The 19,697-nt window shown below is 53.7% G+C and overlaps 1 protein-coding gene across 1 annotated transcript in view; it reads left to right on the top strand.

The window, feature by feature from the left end:
- The first annotated feature begins 10,195 nt into the window (after positions 1–10,195).
- LOC119958101 (formin-like protein 3) overlaps positions 10,196–19,697 on the top strand; it is a 154,574-nt gene continuing 145,072 nt past the window's right edge. Inside the window, exon 1 of the mRNA XM_038786329.1 lies at positions 10,196–10,682. Coding sequence (XP_038642257.1) covers positions 10,569–10,682 — 114 coding nt within the window. The 5' untranslated portion in view covers positions 10,196–10,568. The remainder of the gene's footprint in view (positions 10,683–19,697) is intronic.

Below are 19,697 nucleotides of genomic sequence, written 5' to 3'. Positions count from 1 at the left end.
TCATGAAGATTCTGGGGGACTTTGGCCGGTTTTTGGGGTACAAACTAAATATGGGGAAAAGTGAGATGTTTGCAATCCAGGCAAGGGGACAGGAGAGACGATTGGGGGAACTGCCATTTAGAGTGGTAGGGGGGAGTTTTAGGTATCTAGGCACCCAAGTGGCAAACTTAATCTGGCCCGTCTGGTGGGCCAAATGAAGGACGATTTTCGGAGGTGGGATGCGTTCCCTTTGTCATCAGCTGGGAAGGTCCAGAAGGTGAAGATGACGGTCCTTCTGAGATTCCTGTTTGTGTTCCAGTGTCTCCCCATCTTTATTCCGCGGTCCTTTTTTAAACGGTTTAACAAAGTTAGCACTGGCTTTGTATGGGCAGGCAAGACCCCACGAGTAAAAAATGGGATGCTTGAGCGGAGTCGGGGAGAGGGCTGGTGCTGCCGAATTTCAGCAACTATTATTGGGCGGTGAATATAGCCATGATCAGGAAGTGGGTGATGGAGGGAGGGTCGGCATGGGAGCGTATGGAGGCAGCTTCATGTAAGGGCACCAGCTCGGGGGCGTTGATAACGGCACCTCTGCCGTTCCCGTGGCACGGTACTCCACCAGCCCCGTGGTGGTGGCGGCCCTGAGAGTCTGGGGGCAATGGAGGAAGCGGAGGGAGCATCGGTCTGGTCCCCAATCTGTAATAATCACCGGTTTGCCCTGGGAAGTATGGATGGGGGGGTTCCGGAGATGGCGGAGAGCAGGGATTGAGAGGATGGGGGATATGTTTATAGAGGGGAGCTTTCCGAGTATGAGGGCGCTGGAGGAGAAGTTTGGATTGGTGAGGGGAAACAAATTTAGGTACCTGTAGATGCGGGACTTCTTACTCAGGCAGGTTTCAACCTTCCCGCTCCGACCACCAAGGGAGATTCAGGGTAGTTTCCAGAGTGTAGGTGGGAGAACATCGACATCTATAAGGAGCTCATGGGGTCAGAGGACACGCAGACCGAGGAGCTGAAGCGTAAGTGGGAGGAGGAGCTGGGAGGAGAGATAGAGGATGGCCTATGGGCAGACGCATTGAGTAGATGCAACGCGTCCACAACGTACGCCAGGCTCAGCCTGATACAATTCAAGGAGGCCCTTCGGTGCGGGTCAGCGGGGCACCACGCTCCTTCCGTGCCAGTTGGCACGGCGCCAACCCCGCCTAGCCCCTGAAGGTGAGGAGGCCCGACGCCGGGACTGCCCGCACCGCCACGTAGGGGAAAATCCCGCCCATTGCATATTAATCCAAATTCTGTTTAATAAATGTTCTTTCCTTGTTGTTAAAACAAATTAGTGGCCCCCACCAGCAGCGGGATTCTCCGTCCCGGCAGCCCTGTTTCCCAGTGCGGCACAGCGCCCCCACCAGCAGCGGGATTCTCCGTCCCGGCAGCCCTGTTTCCCAGTGCGGCACAGCGCCCCCACCAGCAGCGGGATTCTCCGTCCCGGCAGCCCTGTTTCCCAGCGCGGCACAGCGCCCCCACCAGCAGCGGGATTCTCCGTCCCGGCAGCCCTGTTTCCCAGCACAGCGCCCCCACCAGCAGCGGGATTCTCCGTCCCGGCAGCCCTGTTTCCCAGCACAGCGCCCCCACCAGCAGCGGGATTCTCCGTCCCGGCAGCCCTGTTTCCCAGCACAGCGCCCCCACCAGCAGCGGGATTCTCCGTCCCGGCAGCCCTGTTTCCCAGTGCGGCACAGCGCCCCCACCAGCAGCGGGATTCTCCGTCCCGGCAGCCCTGTTTCCCAGCGTGGCACAGCGCCCCCACCAGCAGCGGGATTCTCCGTCCCGGCAGCCCTGTTTCCCAGTGCGGCACAGCGCCCCCACCAGCAGCGGGATTCTCCGTCCCGGCAGCCCTGTTTCCCAGTGCGGCACAGCGCCCCCACCAGCAGCGGGATTCTCCGTCCCGGCAGCCCTGTTTCCCAGTGCGGCACAGCGCCCCCACCAGCAGCGGGATTCTCCGTCCCGGCAGCCCTGTTTCCCAGCGTGGCACAGCGCCCCCACCAGCAGCGGGATTCTCCGTCCCGGCAGCCCTGTTTCCCAGCGTGGCACAGCGCCCCCACCAGCAGCGGGATTCTCCGTCCCGGCAGCCCTGTTTCCCAGTGCGGCACAGCGCCCCCACCAGCAGCGGGATTCTCCGTCCCGGCAGCCCTGTTTCCCAGCGCGGCACAGCGCCCCCACCAGCAGCGGGATTCTCCGTCCCGGCAGCCCTGTTTCCCAGCACAGCACAGCGCCCCCACCAGCAGCGGGATTCTCCGTCCCGGCAGCCCTGTTTCCCAGCACAGCGCCCCCACCAGCAGCGGGATTCTCCGTCCCGGCAGCCCTGTTTCCCAGCGCGGCACAGCGCCCCCACCAGCAGCGGGATTCTCCGTCCCGGCAGCCCTGTTTCCCAGCGTGGCACAGCACCCCCACCAGCAGCGGGATTCTCCGTCCCGGCAGCCAGCCAATGGGTTTTCCCATTGCGGCCACCCCACGGCGTTGGGAAACCCGTGGGCGTGAGTGCATTGCCAGCGAAGTGGAGGATCCCGCCCACAGAGAATCCAGCAGAGGGTCTTTTGAACCAGGGTTCTGTTCTGGGATCTTCCCGCCCAGTTATAACACCAACTGGGATCATAACAATACCCATCTCAGAAGTGGAATGATTGCGTTCTCCTGTGTTGACAACACTTCCACTCAATGAACATGAAATTTCTCCACCACCGCCCTGCTTCCCTCATGCTAGAGATTAAGGAATTGTGGAGAATGATTGAGAATTAAAAGAAGCAAAATAAAGGAAATATATTCAATGCCTAGTGCCTATAATAGCCTCAAATTTGTAGTTACCTAATAGCATCAGTCTGCCTCATGCCAAAAATGAACCAACTAACTTAAACCAGACAGTAAATACATCAATCTATGCATTATTACTGCATACACCTGTAGCGAATCCATCAAAGGTGGCTAGGCTCAAAGGAATGAACCAAATGGGCCTACATCGGTGTGTTACAATATTCTCGGGGCTGTGACGTTATATCTTCTATCTGTTCCCACGGCCAACTGTGATACCTGACTCCAACATGGCTGTTAGTCATCAGTCCCATCAACGTAGTGCTGTCAACAATGTCTTACATTTAAAGTGTGCCTTTGATGTAGAAAACATCCCCGGGAGCTTTACAGTCACTTCAGGAAAGTGAAGGTCTTGTGTCTCGCACAATAATAGGCTGTTGCAGAGAAATACAGGCAGGTGAGCACTGTTTGCATAATTTATACGATACTTGGCAATTACATAATGCTTCTTTTTGAAACAAGTCCCATTTCAGCTGGAGGAACTGACTCTCGCTGAAGTACTGCTCCATGGGTGCCAGTAAGTCTTCTGGTACCTTGGACAAGAGATCACACTTCACATGTGGCCCTGGGCCTTGAGCGCTAGATGGTTGACTGTGATCGAACCTGGGCCTGTCCTCATCTAATAGCCATATGAGCACGCCCTTCACACTCAAACTTTACAAGATAGTTACTAGAGGCAGAAGGATAGAATTGAGTCATTTAGCGTTGAGCAGGCGGGGTTGGACTGGTACCTTGGCCACCATTCAGCACTAGAACCTAGCCATTAATCGTGTTACCCTTAAAGGGACAATCACCACAGGCCCCCAATATCTTCCCTCAACAGGTGTGCGCGGATTGACCATTGACCACTGCTGGTTGGTGCACTGTCAATCTGAAGCGAAGAGATCGATCATGCTACCAGTAATCAGATTGACAGTACACCAACCAACAAGCTCGGAGGAGTACGCCAGTGGTTTAATGTTTATTGCTGTGGTTAGCAACCGAATATTTATAAAGGAACCTGAGATTCCAACCACAGAGCCTTTTTTTTTTAGCCCAGACCTCGCAAGGAAACCCCCCTCCACCCCGTAATGATTTTCTGAAATTCCCTGAATAGTCACTGTAGAACTGAATGTTAATTCTTTCAAAAGATTTATTTACAGGATGTGGCCATCGCTGGCTGGGCCAGAATCCATTGCCCATCCCTAACTGCCCTTCGTTTCAGAGGGCATTTTGAGACACAACAATAATAATTGTAACGGGGCAGTACAGTGGCGCAGTGGGTTAGCCCTGCTGCCTCACGGCGCCGAGGTCCCAGGTTCGATCCCAGCCCTGGGTCACTGTCCGTGTGGAGTTTGCACATTCTCCCCGTGTCTGCGTGGGTTTCGCCCCCCACAACCCAAAGATGTGCAGGGTAGGTGGATTGGCCATGCTAAATTGCCCCTTAATTGGAAAAAAATTAATTGGGTACTCTAAATTTATTCAAAAAACAAAAAAATAATAATAATAGTAACCAGCGAGAGAGCGGGGGAAAAATCAAGCAGATTTAAAATGTGGGATAAGAGGATTTAACTTTGCATGCCATGTTGTGTTTGTGCAATGTCACACAGAATGTACATCGGGATTAAACACGGGAGTGAGGGGGGCGATTTTGAACCCACACTCTCCATCCGTGGCTCAAAAACCGGAGAGAATTGAAAAACGCCATTTCCCTCCGCCGTGATTGGGGTTTGCAATGATTGTGCCCTCATCCCCCCCCCCCCCCCCCCCTCCCCCACACCCATACCCGCCCGCCCCCTCGCTGGTGGAATAGTGCGAGTCATGCCACAGGAGCCCGGGAACCTCATTTGAACACATTAGTATATCAATAGTGAGCACTCGCTCCTTCCCCCCCACCCCCCCATGGAATATTCTGTGCCAATTAATTTTTTAACAATAATCTTTATTAGTGTCACAAGTAAGCTTACATTAATGCTACAATGAAGTTACTGTGAAAAGCCCCTAGTCGCCACATTCCGGCGCCTGTTCGGGTCACAGAGGGAGAATTCAGAATGTCCAATTCACCTAACAAGCACGTCTTTCGGGACTTGTGGGAGGAAACCGGAGCACCCGGAGGAAACCCATGCAGACACGGGGAGAACGTGCAGACTCCGCACAGACAGTGACCCCAGCTGGGAATCGAACCCCGGGACCCTGACACTGTGAAGCAACAGTGCTAACCACTGTGCTACTGTGCTGCCCACAACAGGTCGACAACAGCATTTACCTGTCGGCCTTACCTCCGAGGGGGATATCAGAGGTGAGCGCTCGGATAACCATGATTATCCAGGGTCTTTACTGCCCAGGGGGCACCGGAGATGATGTGGGAGACACAGATAAGTTCAACTTGGGACCAGGACTGGGGTTCAGTCGCTCAATCCCAGGGGGAGGGTTGACTAGCAGGCCTTACCTTCCATTCACTCTGGGGCATCCCTTCCTTGAAGAGGTTTGGGGGCTGGCACGCAGACATCGCTTCCCGTGTCCTCCTTGCTGAGCTTGTGACCAAGTCACCACTGAGGGAGTGCCCGTCCTCAGTGGGAGCTGGAAAGTGGGTGGGAGGAGGTGAATGCAGAGGGTCAGTACTGGGGACGACTGTGAGGTTGCTGGGTGAGGTCCCAAGAGAGGCTGGACTGCAAGGGTAGAGGGGGTGACTCAGGAGCGGGTTGCATCCCAGCCTCATGAGGAACAAAGACCCTCTCACTTTTGGAAGCACAACTGAACAGTGAGTAGAAGCCCTCACTCAGGAAGCACTGTGAAGAAAAGGGGTTGAGCTGTATGGAATTTCAATTCAACTTGTCTGGGAAGTTTGCCTGTCAGGAATTAGTGTGTTGGGCTGTGGAATGGAAGAATGAGGGTGCCCTCTAGGTATGTTCCTGTCATGCTAATTGCAAGTTTTTCTGGTCAGCTGTGCCTCAACATTCGTTGCCAGGTGTCCCTGGAGAGGGAGCATGCGGGGTCCACTGGCTCCATTGAGGCCCTCCATGCCTGGTGAGCACCGCAGAATAGGGGGGCCTTAACGACCCTTTTAACCACATTTTAGTTGATGTTTTAAGTTTCATTTGTGATTTGTTTTTGTTTAGGGCAGTATCCCTTTAAGGGACTGCCCCTTTTAATTTGTCCCTCAGTTTATTTAATTTTGTTTATCTGGTTGAATCAAAATAGCTGGATTCCCAAGCATTGAACTCCAATGTTTACACAGGAGTTAATATCACTGATGTGAATCCCAATGCAAGGTTCATGGTGAAGTTGTCATCGCTCATTTGGTTATAGGTCATGATGGGCGGGTCTTTGAGGTGCCATTACGAATGCAGACCCGGGTCCCATGCATCCACTCAACTGCCCTGTCACCTGACGCAAGGATTGGGGAGGGTGGGGGTGGAAATGTGGGGAGGAATGTGCCAGTGAGATTCTCGAGGGCCCAGGAACTTAATCCTGGTGGAGTTGAGTGGGACAGGAGTTGGGATTTACCAATGTGAGGATGGGGAGGCTGGATCCGTAGCTCTTCCGGGCGCAGCACCACAGAGAGTGGAGCCTCGGAGGAGACAGTACCGGCAAAGGTCTTCCAACATCGGACATCCCATCGAACAGATGTCAGAGCCATAAGACCATAAGACATAGGAGCAGAATTAGGCCACTCGGCCCATCGAGTCTGCCCCGCCATTCAATCCTGGCTGATATTTTCCCATCCCCATTCTCCTGCCTTCTCCCCATAACCCCTGACCCCCTTATTAATCAAGAACCTATCTATCTCTGTCTTAAAGACACTCAGTGATTTGGCCTCCACAGCCTTCTGCGGTAAAGAGTTCCACAGATTCACCACCCTCTGGCTGAAGAAATTCCTCCTCATCTCTGTTTTAAAGGATCATCCATTTAATCTGAAATGGTGTCCTCTGGTTCTAGTTTTTCCTACAAGTGGAAACATCCTCTCCACGTCCATTCTATCCAGGCCTCGCAGTATCCTGTAAGTTTCAATAAGATCCCCTCTTATCCTTCTAAACTCCAACGAGCACAGACCCAGAGTCCTCAACCGTTCCTCATACGACAAGTTCTTCATTCCAGGGGTCATTCTTGTGAACCTCCTCTGGACCCTTTCCAAGGCCAGCACACCTGTACATTAACCTGAAGAGAATCAAGAACAAGGACTCCCAAGTCCCTTTGTGCTTCTGATTTCCAAAGCATTTAGAAAATAGTCTATGCTTAATGCCTCCTTCCAAAGTGCATAACCTCACACTTTTCCACATTGCATTTCATCTGCCACTTCTTTGCCCACTCTCCCAGCTTGTCCAAATCCTTCTGCAGACCCCTTGCTTCCTCAATACTTCCTGTCCCTCTACAGATCTTTGTATCCTCTGCAAACTTAGCAACAATGCCTTCAGTTCCTTCTTCCAGATCATTAATGTATATTGTGAAAAGTTGTGGTCCCAGCACAGACCCCTGAGGCACATCACTAGTCACCGGCTGCCATCCTGAAAATGAGGACCAATCGGAGGGTGCCCTGCAATACAGCCCCCAGGTGGTCTGATGCACTTTGCACAATCTGGCACTGCAGAGGGGAGAGCAGCTGGACTAGGAGGAGATGGAGGAGCGGCACATCTCCTCAGAGGAGGAGGAGGTCGAGGAGGGCAGCGAGGGGAAATTCATGAAGGAGGAGGAGGAGGAGGAAGGACCTCGGGCCGTGGCCAGGGCCCGCGTAGACTGACCAGCTGGGGAGGCCCTCATCGCCTCTCGGTTTGAGGACGAGCAGGACTAGGGGGCGAGAAGATCTCCCACCATGGAGACTGTAATCTCATCATTACTGTGCTGCCAGTGGTAGGATTGTGCAATGGTGTCTGATTCCAAGGGCAGGGCGCTATCGCCATTGGCCAGGATCTGCGGAAGAATGATGATGCTTGACTCCTGCCGAACAGAGATTAGCATCCTGCCAATGGACAGGCTTATCATGGGGCTCAGAAACTTGGGGTGATCTCTCATCTCCAACAGCGCCCTCTGAGGTCCTGGTGTGTTCCTCCAACTAACCTCCGGGGTGGGTCAGCCTCTCTACACTTTATCAGCCAATGGTCTCCTCACTACTGGAGGAGAGTGGCTGTAATAAGAGGGCTGAGCATTGATGAAGGGGCCGGGCTGGGAGAAGAGGGAGGGGAAGAAGTGCCGAGCGCGCCATCTTGGCACCATGAAATGACAGTGTGTAGGACCTGCTGGTGATCGGAGGGATGTTTATTTACAAGTGATTTTTCACAGTGATGACCTATTTAAACTAGTGCCTATGTTCACTTGTGCCCACAAAGTGCCTCCTGTGTCTTACTATCCGCACCTTCCCACTACATCCAGATGTTTCCCAGGATCGACAGCTGAGGTTGAGGTGGTCTGCTGTTGCCTGAGGTGACCTTGGCGGGCGTCCCTTGGGGGCTGGGACCTTGAGGGTCTGGGCCTGCTTTTGGGCAGCACGGGCATTGGAGTGCTGCCCTCCTCGGTGTGCGGGGCTGGGGGGTGTGTTACTCACAGGGAGGGGGGATGTCAGCTGGGCCGGACACCCCCCAGAGTCTCCTGGGTGGAAGGCCCCAGGCTGTGCTCCTGCCAATCCTCTTCCCTTCCGGTGCCTGGGGGCCCCTTGGCTCCGCCATGGGATAGAGGGGCACTTAGAGTGAGATCCAGAAGCCCCGCTGTCCTCTGCCGCAGACACTCGTTCATTCTTACCAGTGCCTGCGCCATGCTGTTGATGCCCTTAGCCATGGAGGTCCAGCCCTGAGCCATGGAGGTCCAGCCCTTAGCCATGGAGGTCACGCCCTCAGCCATGGAGGTCACGCCCTTAGCCATGGAGGTCCAGCCCTTAGCCATGGAGGTCACGCCCTTAGCCATGGAGGTCCAGCCCTTAGCCATGGAGGTCACGCCCTTAGCCATGGAGGTCCAGCCCTTAGCCATGGAGGTCACGCCCTTAGCCATGGAGGTCCAGCCCTTAGCCATGGAGGTCACGCCCTTAGCCATGGAGGTCACGCCCTCAGCCATGGAGGTCACGCCCTCAGCCATGGAGGTCACGCCCTCAGCCATGGAGGTCACGCCCTTAGCCATGGAGGTCACGCCCTCAGCCATGGAGGTCACGCCCTCAGCCATGGAGGTCACGCCCTCAGCCATGGAGGTCACGCCCTCAGCCATGGAGGTCACGCCCTCAGCCATGGAGGTCACGCCCTCAGCCATGGAGGTCATGAGCTGAACCATGGAGCAGACATTCCCCGCCGCATCCTGCGCCAGGGTATCCACTGCGGATGCCACCCTCACAGTGCTGGCCTCATTGCGTAGGAGCAACGGCATCATCTCCTTGGACAGAAGGCGATGGGACTCCTCCAGTCGGCCTTGCAGTCTGAGGAGGGAATGCTGTCATCCCTTCCTGACACTCGTGACTCTGCCTTTACAGTTCCAGCAGGGGGCAGAGATTTAAGGTAAGGGGCAGGAGGTTTAGAGGGGATTTGAGGGAAACATTTTCACCCAGAGGGTGGTGGGAGTCTGGGACTCGCTGCCTGAGAGGGTGTGAGAGGCGGGAACCCTCACAACATTTAAGAAGCATTTAGATGAGAACTTGAAACACCACAACACACAAGGTTACAGGAGGACGGCACAGTAGCACAGTGGTTAGCACTGTTGCTTCACAGCTCCAGGGTCCCGGGTTCGATTCCCAGCTTGGGTCACTGTCTGTGCGGAGTCTGCACGTTCTCCCCGTGTCTGCGTGGGTTTCCTCCGGGTGCTCCGGTTTCCTCCCACAAGCCCCGAAAGACGTGCTGTTAGGTGGATTGGACATTCTGAATTCTCCCTCTGTGACCCGAACAGGCGCCGGAATGTGGCGACTAGGGGCTTTTCACAGTAACTTCATTGCAGATTTAATGTAAATCTGCTTGTGACAATAATCCAGATTATGACAAAGGCTGTGGGCTAAATGCTGAAAATTGGATTGGAATAGATAAGTGCTTGATCGCCAGCACACCCACAACGTGCTGTAAAATAAACTCTATGACTTTAAATCTGATCAGATAAAGAGTGGGAGAAAATGAGACAAATATATCAAAGGTAAGGGGGGGGGGGGGGGGGGGGGGGGTTAATGTAATAGATCGCCATCCCGTCTCACTTTAGGGAGCCCCTGCAAGTTTAGAGTTGGCAATGAGACAGAAGTGAATATTCTCTCTGCATCAGCGGAACTGCAATCCTCTCATCGGCTTTGTGGCCCTGCCCCAACACTGATGGGCAGGTAGTTGGAGCAATGGGAGGAAAGTTCCCTCCCTCCTCCCTCTGACTTAGTGAATGGGCCCTACCCCCCCCCTCCCCTCCCCTCCCCTCCCCTGCCCAGAGCGAGAGCGCGATACTGAACAATGAATGGGGAGCCAGAGAGTAGGCTGCAAACGTAGCGAGGGGCGAGCAGAAAGTAGGTGAAATGACCCCAGCGGGATAACTGGGAACGTCCTCCTCCTGAAGACAGAGACGCTCAACAACTTTGGGGAGAAAAGTTTTCTTTTGGACAAGCTCCGTTTCTAATTCGTTTGTTCTCCAGAGAAGTTGGGGGGTGGAGGGGGGTTTGGGGTGGGTGGTGGGAAGTTTGGACAGACGGGCACTGTGAGAGGTTAGTTCTGAGGAACTCCTCTCCATCCCAACCCCCCTTCTTAACCCCACCAAAGGGGGAAAATTAAGGGGGGGGGGGGGTTGCAGTTTCTATTATTGCCACGGATGAAATGGGAAATATTACAAGCTTGGATGGACAGACCAATCTAAGTGCTCAAATCATGCCGCTGAAGTTGCCAATACCTGAACAATGCGAGCTGGAGGAGAGGTTTGCCATCGTTCTGGTGAGTGAGATGGATGTGTGGTGGGTGGGGGCTCCTGGGGGGCCCCCTCAGTGTAAATCGGCTCCTTTCATCAGCCCCTTGTTAATTTCAGGACGCCACACGGCTCATTCGGTGCAGTTTCTCTCTTGTCGATTTCCTCAGCACGCTTGGAGCATTAAAAGTCTCCCTCCCCACCCCAGCCCAGACCCTCTGTAACGGTCACCATTTTCTCGCTAATTCAAGGGACAGGATATTGAAAGCGGTTGAAAGCCAAACCATGTTGTCACTCCTGGGGTTTTATATATATATATATATATATATGTGTCAGTGTGTGTGTCAGGGTGAACTCAGGAAACTTTGTGTGTGTGTCAGGGGGAATTCAGGCAACTGTGTGTCAGGGGGAATTCAGGCAACTGTGTGTCAGGGGAAATTCGGGCAACTGTGTGTTGGGGGAATTCGGGCAACTGTGTCAGGGGGAATTCGGGCAACTGTGTGTGTGTGTGTGTCAGGGGGAATTCAGGCAACTGTGTGTGAGTCGGGGTGAATTCAGGCAACTGTGTGTGAGTCGGGGTGAATTCAGGCAACTGCGAGTTGGGGTGAATTCAGGCAACTGTGTGAGTCGGGGTGAATTCAGGCAACTGTGTGAGTCGGGGTGAATTCAGGCAACTGTGTGTGTCGGGGTGAATTCAGGCAACTGTGTGAGTCGGGGTGAATTCAGGCAACTGTGTGAGTCGGGGTGAATTCAAGCAACTGTGTGTGAGTCGGGGTGAGCTCAGGCAACTGTGTGTGAGTCGGGGTGAATTCAGGCAACTGTGTGTGAGTCGGGGTGAATTCAGGCAACTGTGAGTGAGTCGGGGTGAATTCAGGCAACTGTGTGTGAGTCGGGGTGAATTCAAGCAACTGTGTGTGAGTCGGGGTGAGCTCAGGCAACTGTGTGCGAGTCGTGGTGAATTCAGGCAACTGTGTGCGAGTTGGGGTGAATTCAGGCAACTGTGTGTGAGTCGTGGTGAATTCAGGCAACTATGTGTGTGTGTCAGGGTGAGCTCAGGCAACTTTGTGTGTCGGTGAATTGAGGTAACTGATTGTGTGTGTGTGTCATGGTGAATTCAAGCGACTGGTGCATCAGGGTGAATTCAGGCAACTGTGTGCATGCCGCACGGGCTGAATTCTGGCGACTAATGTGTGTTTTTCAGGGCTAATTCAGGAGACTGGCATGTCTGTGTGTGTCTGGCAATAATTTGGGGGGTATTACCTGCTGTTTAATGTTGTCTCCCAGCCTGTTCACTCCCACTCCATCGATTTGACACCATTGCCACAGTTTAATGCTCAGCTTTTGTGTTGCTCGGGCTCAATTGTTTGCAAATTTGGACTTTCCGATTGAATTTCCTTTTTGACGTGTGTCATTGAGTCACAGAGCTTTGGAGCACAGAAAGAGGCTCTTCGGCCCATTGTGTCGGCGTTGGCCATCAAGCTTCTATCTGTTCTAATCCCATTTTCCAGCACTTGGTGCGTAGCCTTGTGTGTTGTGGTGTTCCAAGTGCTTATCTAAATGCTTCTTCAATGTTGTGAGGTTTCCTGCACCTCCCACCTTTTCAGGCAGCGAGTTCCAGATTCCCATCATCCTCTGGGTGAAAAGCCCCCCCCCCCCCCCCCCCCCCCCCCCACCACCACCCAAGCTCGGAGAGCTGGCTGGCACAAGAGCTTTGCCAACTAGTGGAATAAATGGGCAAGGGGGCACCAAGTGCTCTGTCTTGGGGAGAGAAGTCTGCAATGTGTTCGTATAGCGGAGGAATATCTCTGTAATCGAATAGTTCTGGGAGGCTTTGTGCATTGAGGACATTAACAGATGGCAGATGAGTGGTTTAGAAGTCAGCACAAGCTGGTCAGTTGAATAACCTGTTCTCATGCTTGAGGCCCTGGTTTCCGTCCTTGTTTTCAAATCCCTCCACCGCCTCACCCTATCCCAACCTCTGTAACCTCCTCTGGCCCCTTTCCGATATCCGCGCTCCTCCAATCCCGACTTCTTGACCATCCCCGATTTCCATCGCTCCGCCATTAGCAGCCGTGCCTTCAGCTGCCTGAAACCACGTTCTGGAATTCCCCCCCCTCTAACCCCCTCCGCTCCTCCTTTTCAATGTGCCTTAAAATCCACCTCCTTGTCCGAACATCTCCCTTGCCCTCTTGTCCGTTTTTGTCTGGCTGTCGTGTCCTAGCTTTGTAAAAAAAACCATGTTCCGGTTGTTATAGAAATGCAAGGTCAGTCTTTTGCCCCGGAAGATGCCCGCCCTTACTGCGATACAGGTCCACGTGTTCAGCAGTCCTCCAGTATTTAATCCTTTGCATGCAACCCGTAGCAGTGAGTGTTGGGGGCAATCGACTGGGCGGAGGGAGGGGAATGCAGGAGGAGGCCATTCAGCCCTTCGAGCCTGCGCTGCCATTCAATATGATTATGGCTGATCCTCTATCTCAATGCTGTACGCCCACACTCTCCACTTGACACCTTTTAGAGTGTAGAAATCTGTCTATTTCCCTCTTAAATATATTGAGTGACTTGTCCTCCTGTGCTAGAGAATTCCTCAGGTTCACCACCCTCTGAGTGAAGATATTTCTCCTCATCCCCGCCCTAAATGGGCCACCCTGTATCCCGAGACTGTTCCCCTTGTTCTAGACACCCCCCCCCCCCCCCACCCCCGCCAGCCAGAGAAAACAACATCCCTGTGTCCCGTCTGTCTCACCCTGCCAGAATCTTATACATTTCAATTAGATCCCCTCTCATTCTTCTAAACTCCACTGAAGACAGGTCCAGTCGACCCAATCTCTCCTCCTACGATATGACAATTCTGCCACCCCAGGCTGATTTCCCAGCTCGCTCCCTCAATCTGAGCCCAGGGACATTTGTGGGGCGTCAATTGATGAGTTAACACACACGGTACTTGGGATTGGCGCCTACGATTGCCCTGGCACCCCACTAGCTGGCACATATTACTGACCTATCTGTCCGGGTGTCTCGGCCACCCTTTAGAAAGGCTGGAAATACAAAGCAGTGCAAGTTCTCTCTTGGAGATCTGGGAGATGGTCACACACTGGGACTTTCAAAAGGGGCGTCTCGCAGGAGAAACAACTTGAATCTGACTGAGAGCTGATGCCGACAGTGTGGCCTTGTGAAAATCTTGTAATTATGAAACCCGTGTTATTGTTTTGGAGCCATTTAATACTCTCAGTACTTTGACCAGGTTGCATTCCTGCAATTGAGTAGCAGCCAGAAATGGAATGGGAGTCTGGTCCAGCTGCTTCACAATGTGCTTCAGCTCAATCCTGCGTTTCCTCGGTTTGGATTTTCTTATTGCTGGATCAGCACCCAATGCAGTTCTTTCATCTCGAACAAGAACAGCGGCAGCTTGCATTTATATGGCACCTTTTAATGTGCTGACACATCCCGAGGTGTTTTGCAACCCAAGCATCAGACAGATTTTGACGTAAATGGAGATATTGGGACAAGTGCTAAAAGCTGAGGCAAAGACTTGGGTTTTGAGGAGCCAACAGGAGAGAGAGATTTCCCTGAGTTTTGGATCTTGCCGCTTTGTTGGGCTTGGCTGTCAAAGGTGGAGTTTTGTAATTGTTGGGCTCTGGCTCGCTTTCGCTTCCTCACCCAGGGACACCAGGCCACTTGTTGGGCTGTAGTTACCACTGCAGTACGTTCAGATATCTTGTGGGGATCTGGGGGAGGGGGGAGGAAGGGGGGGGAGGATCGTTGGGGGTGGGGGGGGGGGAGGATCGTTGGGGGTGGGGGGGGAGGATCGTTGTGGGTGGGGGGGGAGGATCGTTGGGGGGGGGGGGGAGGATCGTTGGGGGGGGGGGGGAGGATCGTTGTGGGTGGGGAGGGAGGATCGTTGTGGGTGGGGGGGAGGATCGTTGGGGGTGGGGGGGGAGGATCGTTGGGGGTGGGGGGGGAGGATCGTTGGGGGTGGGGGGGAGGATCGTTGGGGGTGGGGGGGAGGATCGTTGGGGGTGGGGGGGGGAGGATCGTTGGGGGTGGGGGGGGAGGATCGTTGGGGGTGGGGGGGAGGATCGTTGGGGGTGGGGGGGGAGGATCGTTGGGGGTGGGGGGGAGGATCGGTGGGGGGAAGGATCGTTGGGGGTGGGGGGGGAGGATCGGTGGGGGGGGGGAGGATCGTTGGGGGTGGGGGGATGAGAGGAGGCAGGTGGAGGGGGCGAGAGGGAGAGGAGGAAGGTGGAGGGGGCGAGAGGGAGAGGAGGAAGGTGGAGGGGCCGAGAGGGAGAGGAGGAAGGTGGAGGGGGCAAGAGGGAGAGGAGGGAGGTGGAGTGGACGAGAGGAGGGAGGTGGAGTGGACGAGAGGAGGGAGGTGGTGTGGACGAGAGGAGGGAGGTGGAGTGGACGAGAGGAGGGAGGTGGAGGGGGCGAGAGGAGGAAGGGGAGAAGAGGAGGAAGGGGAGAAGAGGAGGAAGGGGAGAAGAGGAGGAAGGGGAGAAGAGGAGGAAGGGGAGAAGAGGAGGAAGGGGAGAAGAGAAAGGTGGACGAGGGAGGAGTTGGAGGAGGAAGCAGGGCTGAGGAGGGAGGGGGACGCTGGTGAGGTTGAACCTGGGAGTCCGCTGGTCTGCTCACCGACCAACCAAGTGTTGAGCTGCGGCTCGAGTGATTAGCCCTCTCGCTGCCGACCCAGGAGCTTGTGGGTTCCAGTCCCACTCGCTCTGCAATCCCAGCTGACCCACTCCCCTCCCCCCGCAATCCCAGTTGACCCACTCCCTCCGCCCACAATCCCAGCTGACCCACTCCCTCCGCCCGCAATCCCAGCTGACCCACTCCCTCCGCCCGCAATCCCAGCTGACCCACCCCTCCGCCCGCAATCCCAGCTGACCCACTCTCTCCCCCCGCAATCCCAGCTGACCCACTCTCTCCCCCCGCAATCCCAGCTGACCCACTCCCTCCCCCCGCAATCCCAGCTGACCCACTCCCTCCCCCCGCAATCCCAGCTGACCCACTCCCTCCCCCCACAATCCCAGCTGACCCACCCCTCCGCCCGCAATCCCAGCTGACCCACTCTCTCCCCCCGCAATCCCAGCTGACCCACTCCCCTCCGCCCGCAATCCCAGCTGACCCACTCCCTCCGCCCGCAATCCCAGTTGACCCACTCCCTCCGCCCGCAATCCCAGCTGACCCACTCCCTCCGCCCGCAATCCCAGTTGACCCACTCCCCTCCGCCCGCAATCCCAGCTGACCCACTCTCTCCCCCCGCAATCCCAGCTGACCCACTCTCTCCCCCCGCAATCCCAGCTGACCCACTCCCCTCCCCCCGCAATCCCAGCTGACCCACTCCCTCCCCCCGCAATCCCAGCTGACCCACTCCCCTCCGCCCACAATCCCAGCTGACCCACTCCCTCTGCCCGCAATCCCAGCTGACCCACTCCCTCCGCCCACAATCCCAGCTGACCCACTCCCCTCCGCCCACAATCCCAGCTGACCCACTCCCTCCCCCGAAATCCCAGCTGACCCACTCCCCTCCCCCGCAATCCCAGCTGACCCACTCCCCTCCGCCCACAATCCCAGCTGACCCACTCCCTCCCCCGAAATCCCAACTGACCCACTCTCCCTCCCCCCCCCCCCCCAATCCCAGCTGACCCACTCCCTCCCCCTGCAATCCCAGCTGACCCACTCCCTCCCCCCGCACTCCCAGCTGACCCACCAGTGTGGCACCATTCCAGTTGCTGCCTTTCAGATTAGTAATTTGAACCATGACGCTGTCTGTCTGCCCCCTCAGGTGAGTGGGAAGGAGGGATCTCCCTCATGTCCTGGCCAATGTTTAGCTGCATCTGTCGTCACTGAAAAGGAAGATTTGGTCATTATCACGTTGCTGTTTGGGGGAGCTTGCTGTGCACTAATTGGCTGCTATGTTTTCCACATTAACTGCACTCCACAAGTGCCCGATTAGGGCGGCACGGTGGCGCAGTGGTTAGCCCTGCTGCCTCATGGTGCCGAGGTCCCAGGTTCGATCCCGGCTCTGGGTCACTGTCCGTGTGGAGTTTGCACATTCTCCCCGTGTTTGCGTGGGTTTCACCCCCACAACCCAAAGATGTGCAGATGAATTAGGTACTGTAAATTTTTTTTAAAAAGTGCTCGATTGGCTGTAAAACATTGTGAAAGGCTCGGTATAAATGAACATTTAAAAAAAAAAAGTAACTGGGGAAGACTGGCCATGTTTCAATGAAAGAATGAGTCCATGGTGAAGAAGATTTAAAAAAAAAAATTTCAGAGTACCCAATTCTTTTTTTCCAATTAAGGGGCAATTTAGCGTGGCCAATCCACCTAGCCTGTACATCTTTGGGTTGTGGGAGTGCGACCCACGCAGACACGGGGAGAATGTGCAAACTCCACACAGACAGTGACCCAGAGCCAGGATCGAACCTGGAACCTCGGCGCCATAGGCAGCAGTGCTAACCACTGTGCCACCGTGCCGCCCTTAGGCAGCAGTGCTAACCACTGTGCCACCGTGCCGCCCTTAGGCAGCAGTGCTAACCACTGTGCCACCATGCTGCCCCATGCTGAAGAAGATTGACACAGTGTAGGCTAACTCTTCTCCTGAAGATTCCCTGGCATGGGCGGATATACTGAAGGATGTGTGCAACAGGGTACGTGTGATTTTGTCAGGGGGAAAACCGTATTGAATATGTAGAAGTGTTCAAAAGCGGCGCTCCTCAGGAACTGGCTGACACAGCACCTTGAGAAGTAGCCTCATGAAATTGAAGGAATGTTTATATCTGCGATCCACAGGCTTTGTATGTGTTAGATTCGGGAACAATCCACATCTACCTTACTCTCGACCACAACAGGGAATTCTTATGGTATCGCAAGTTTATTTGGACAGCCCAACGGAATGTCACACATTCCTCGGAATTACGTTCAGTCGCTTTTGGTGCAACTTTGACAGGTTTTGAAAAAAACTGGTTCCCAATCCTTGGGCAAAGACAGGGAGTGCAAACTGTTGGCTCTTTGGCGATGTCGGCTCAGGCTTCTTTTCGTTTGCGAGCGGCGAGGGCTGGTGTGTGTTTGAAACGGCTGAAGCAGGTTGGCGGAACCCATCTGTAGAGCCATGCGAGGGCCTGGCAAGGCTTGGCAGCATGGTGATTGCATTGTGGGATTATTTGCTGAACTATGATTGGCTGCAGGCACCATCTATCAGACAGACGTTCTGGCTGCAAGCACAGATGTTTCCTCCCGCCGATAGGTACAATGTTTCTTCTTGGACCCCCCCCCCCCCCCCCCAAAATGCAGATTAAGAATAATTATATTTTATTGTCACAAGTTATGAAATTGAACGAGAAGCCCCAACAATGTTTCAATTTGTAAACTGTGAGGAAAGGATGCTTCACTCCCAGGAGTAACTCCATTGACACCTCGGGGTCTTTTATATTAAAACAAACTTTATTATTAACACTGGATTGACCCCATTCACATCCAAGGGAAAACAGCTTTTCAATTAACAGTTAAACAGTTCTTAGAAAAAAATATAAAGAAAGGTCTTTTAAGCTCACTTTTCATCTAATAATAATCTTTATTATTGTCACAACTAGGCTTACATTAACACTGCAATGAAGTTAATGTGAAAAGCCCCTAGTCGCCACATTCCAGCGCCTGTTCGGGTCACTGAGGGAGAATTCGGAATGTCCAATTCACCTAACATCACATCTTTCGGGACTTGTGGGAGGAAACCGGAGCCCCCGGAGGAAACCTAAGCAGACACGGGGAGAACGTGCAGACTCCGCATAGACAGTGACCCAAGCCGGGAATCGAACCTGGGACCCTGGCGCTGTGAAGCCACAGTGCTCCCCACTGTGCTACTGTGCTGCCCCATCTATATCTAAACTTTCAATTAAGTAAAATCCACACACACAGCTCAAATACCACTTATTAATAAAGTTAACACAGTGGTTTACAGAATTATTCACAAAGTTCTTGTGAGATGAGGTCTCAGAAGTCTGTGTGAGAAATTCAACCCAGAGCAGAACTCTAAAAATGAAACTAAAAACAGTCACAGGGCAGGACTGAAAACGAAACGAAAACAGACCCAGCCCCACTCGTGAATGACATCACAGCCCGCCAAGTTGTTAACCCCTTAATCACCACTTCAGCAGACATATAATCTGGTTACCTTAACCCAAGTTATTTTAGTAACATTTGTGCAACAAATATATAACTTAATATATTTAAAAGTTTCCCACATTCACAGTTGGATGTTGGGTATAAATGGTGGGACATGCGTGTGAGGGATTAAATAGTACTGACTAGCTGTGTCGAAGTGGGTGTTTTGTTTTGTGTTGTGTATGTGTCAGAGATCGTGTGGTCAGGCCCCAGAACCACAGCACCAATACAGAATGCAACCCATCTTGCACCTTCCATTGAATAGAACTAATCTGAATTAGCAATGCAGTGTGATAATATTCATAAGAATGTCATGGGGTTTGACGACACAGAAACACATGATTGGGCCCAACTGGTTCATGTTGGTGTTTATGCTCCCAGCTGTTCAACATATTTACCTGATCCTTTTTACCTTCATCCGCTGAAGCACGAGACCGTTTGGTGCTAAGCCGTCTGAGTGACAGGAAGAAGACCAAAGGCCATTCAGCAACTCTAGTCTGCTCCGTCATTTGATAAGATTGTGGCTGATCTAACACTCACTAAATCCCGCCTTCTCTCCGTCAACCTTTCATTCCCCGACTGATCTCCGCCTTGAAGATCTTCAAAGACTGGGCCTCCACAGCTTCCCGAGGTCAAGAATTCCGAAGGTTCTCCACTCTGAGAGAAGAAATTCTTCCTCAAGCCTGTCTTAAATGAGCTCCCCCTCATTGCACATTGAGGGGAGAATACATGGGAGAGGTTTAGCAGGAGCAACTCCTTCATCCACACAGATACGCATGCGCACATACCTAGAGTTGTGAGCCTATGGCGTTCACTTCGGATTTGCGGTTGAAAAGAGATGTCAACATTCGAGATTACATTTCGTAAGTGAGATGAAGGAG

The sequence above is a fragment of the Scyliorhinus canicula genome, chromosome 28 (genome assembly GCF_902713615.1).
Source record: "Scyliorhinus canicula chromosome 28, sScyCan1.1, whole genome shotgun sequence".
Lineage (NCBI taxonomy): Eukaryota > Metazoa > Chordata > Chondrichthyes > Carcharhiniformes > Scyliorhinidae > Scyliorhinus > Scyliorhinus canicula.
This window is presented reverse-complemented; position numbering and strand designations above follow the sequence as displayed.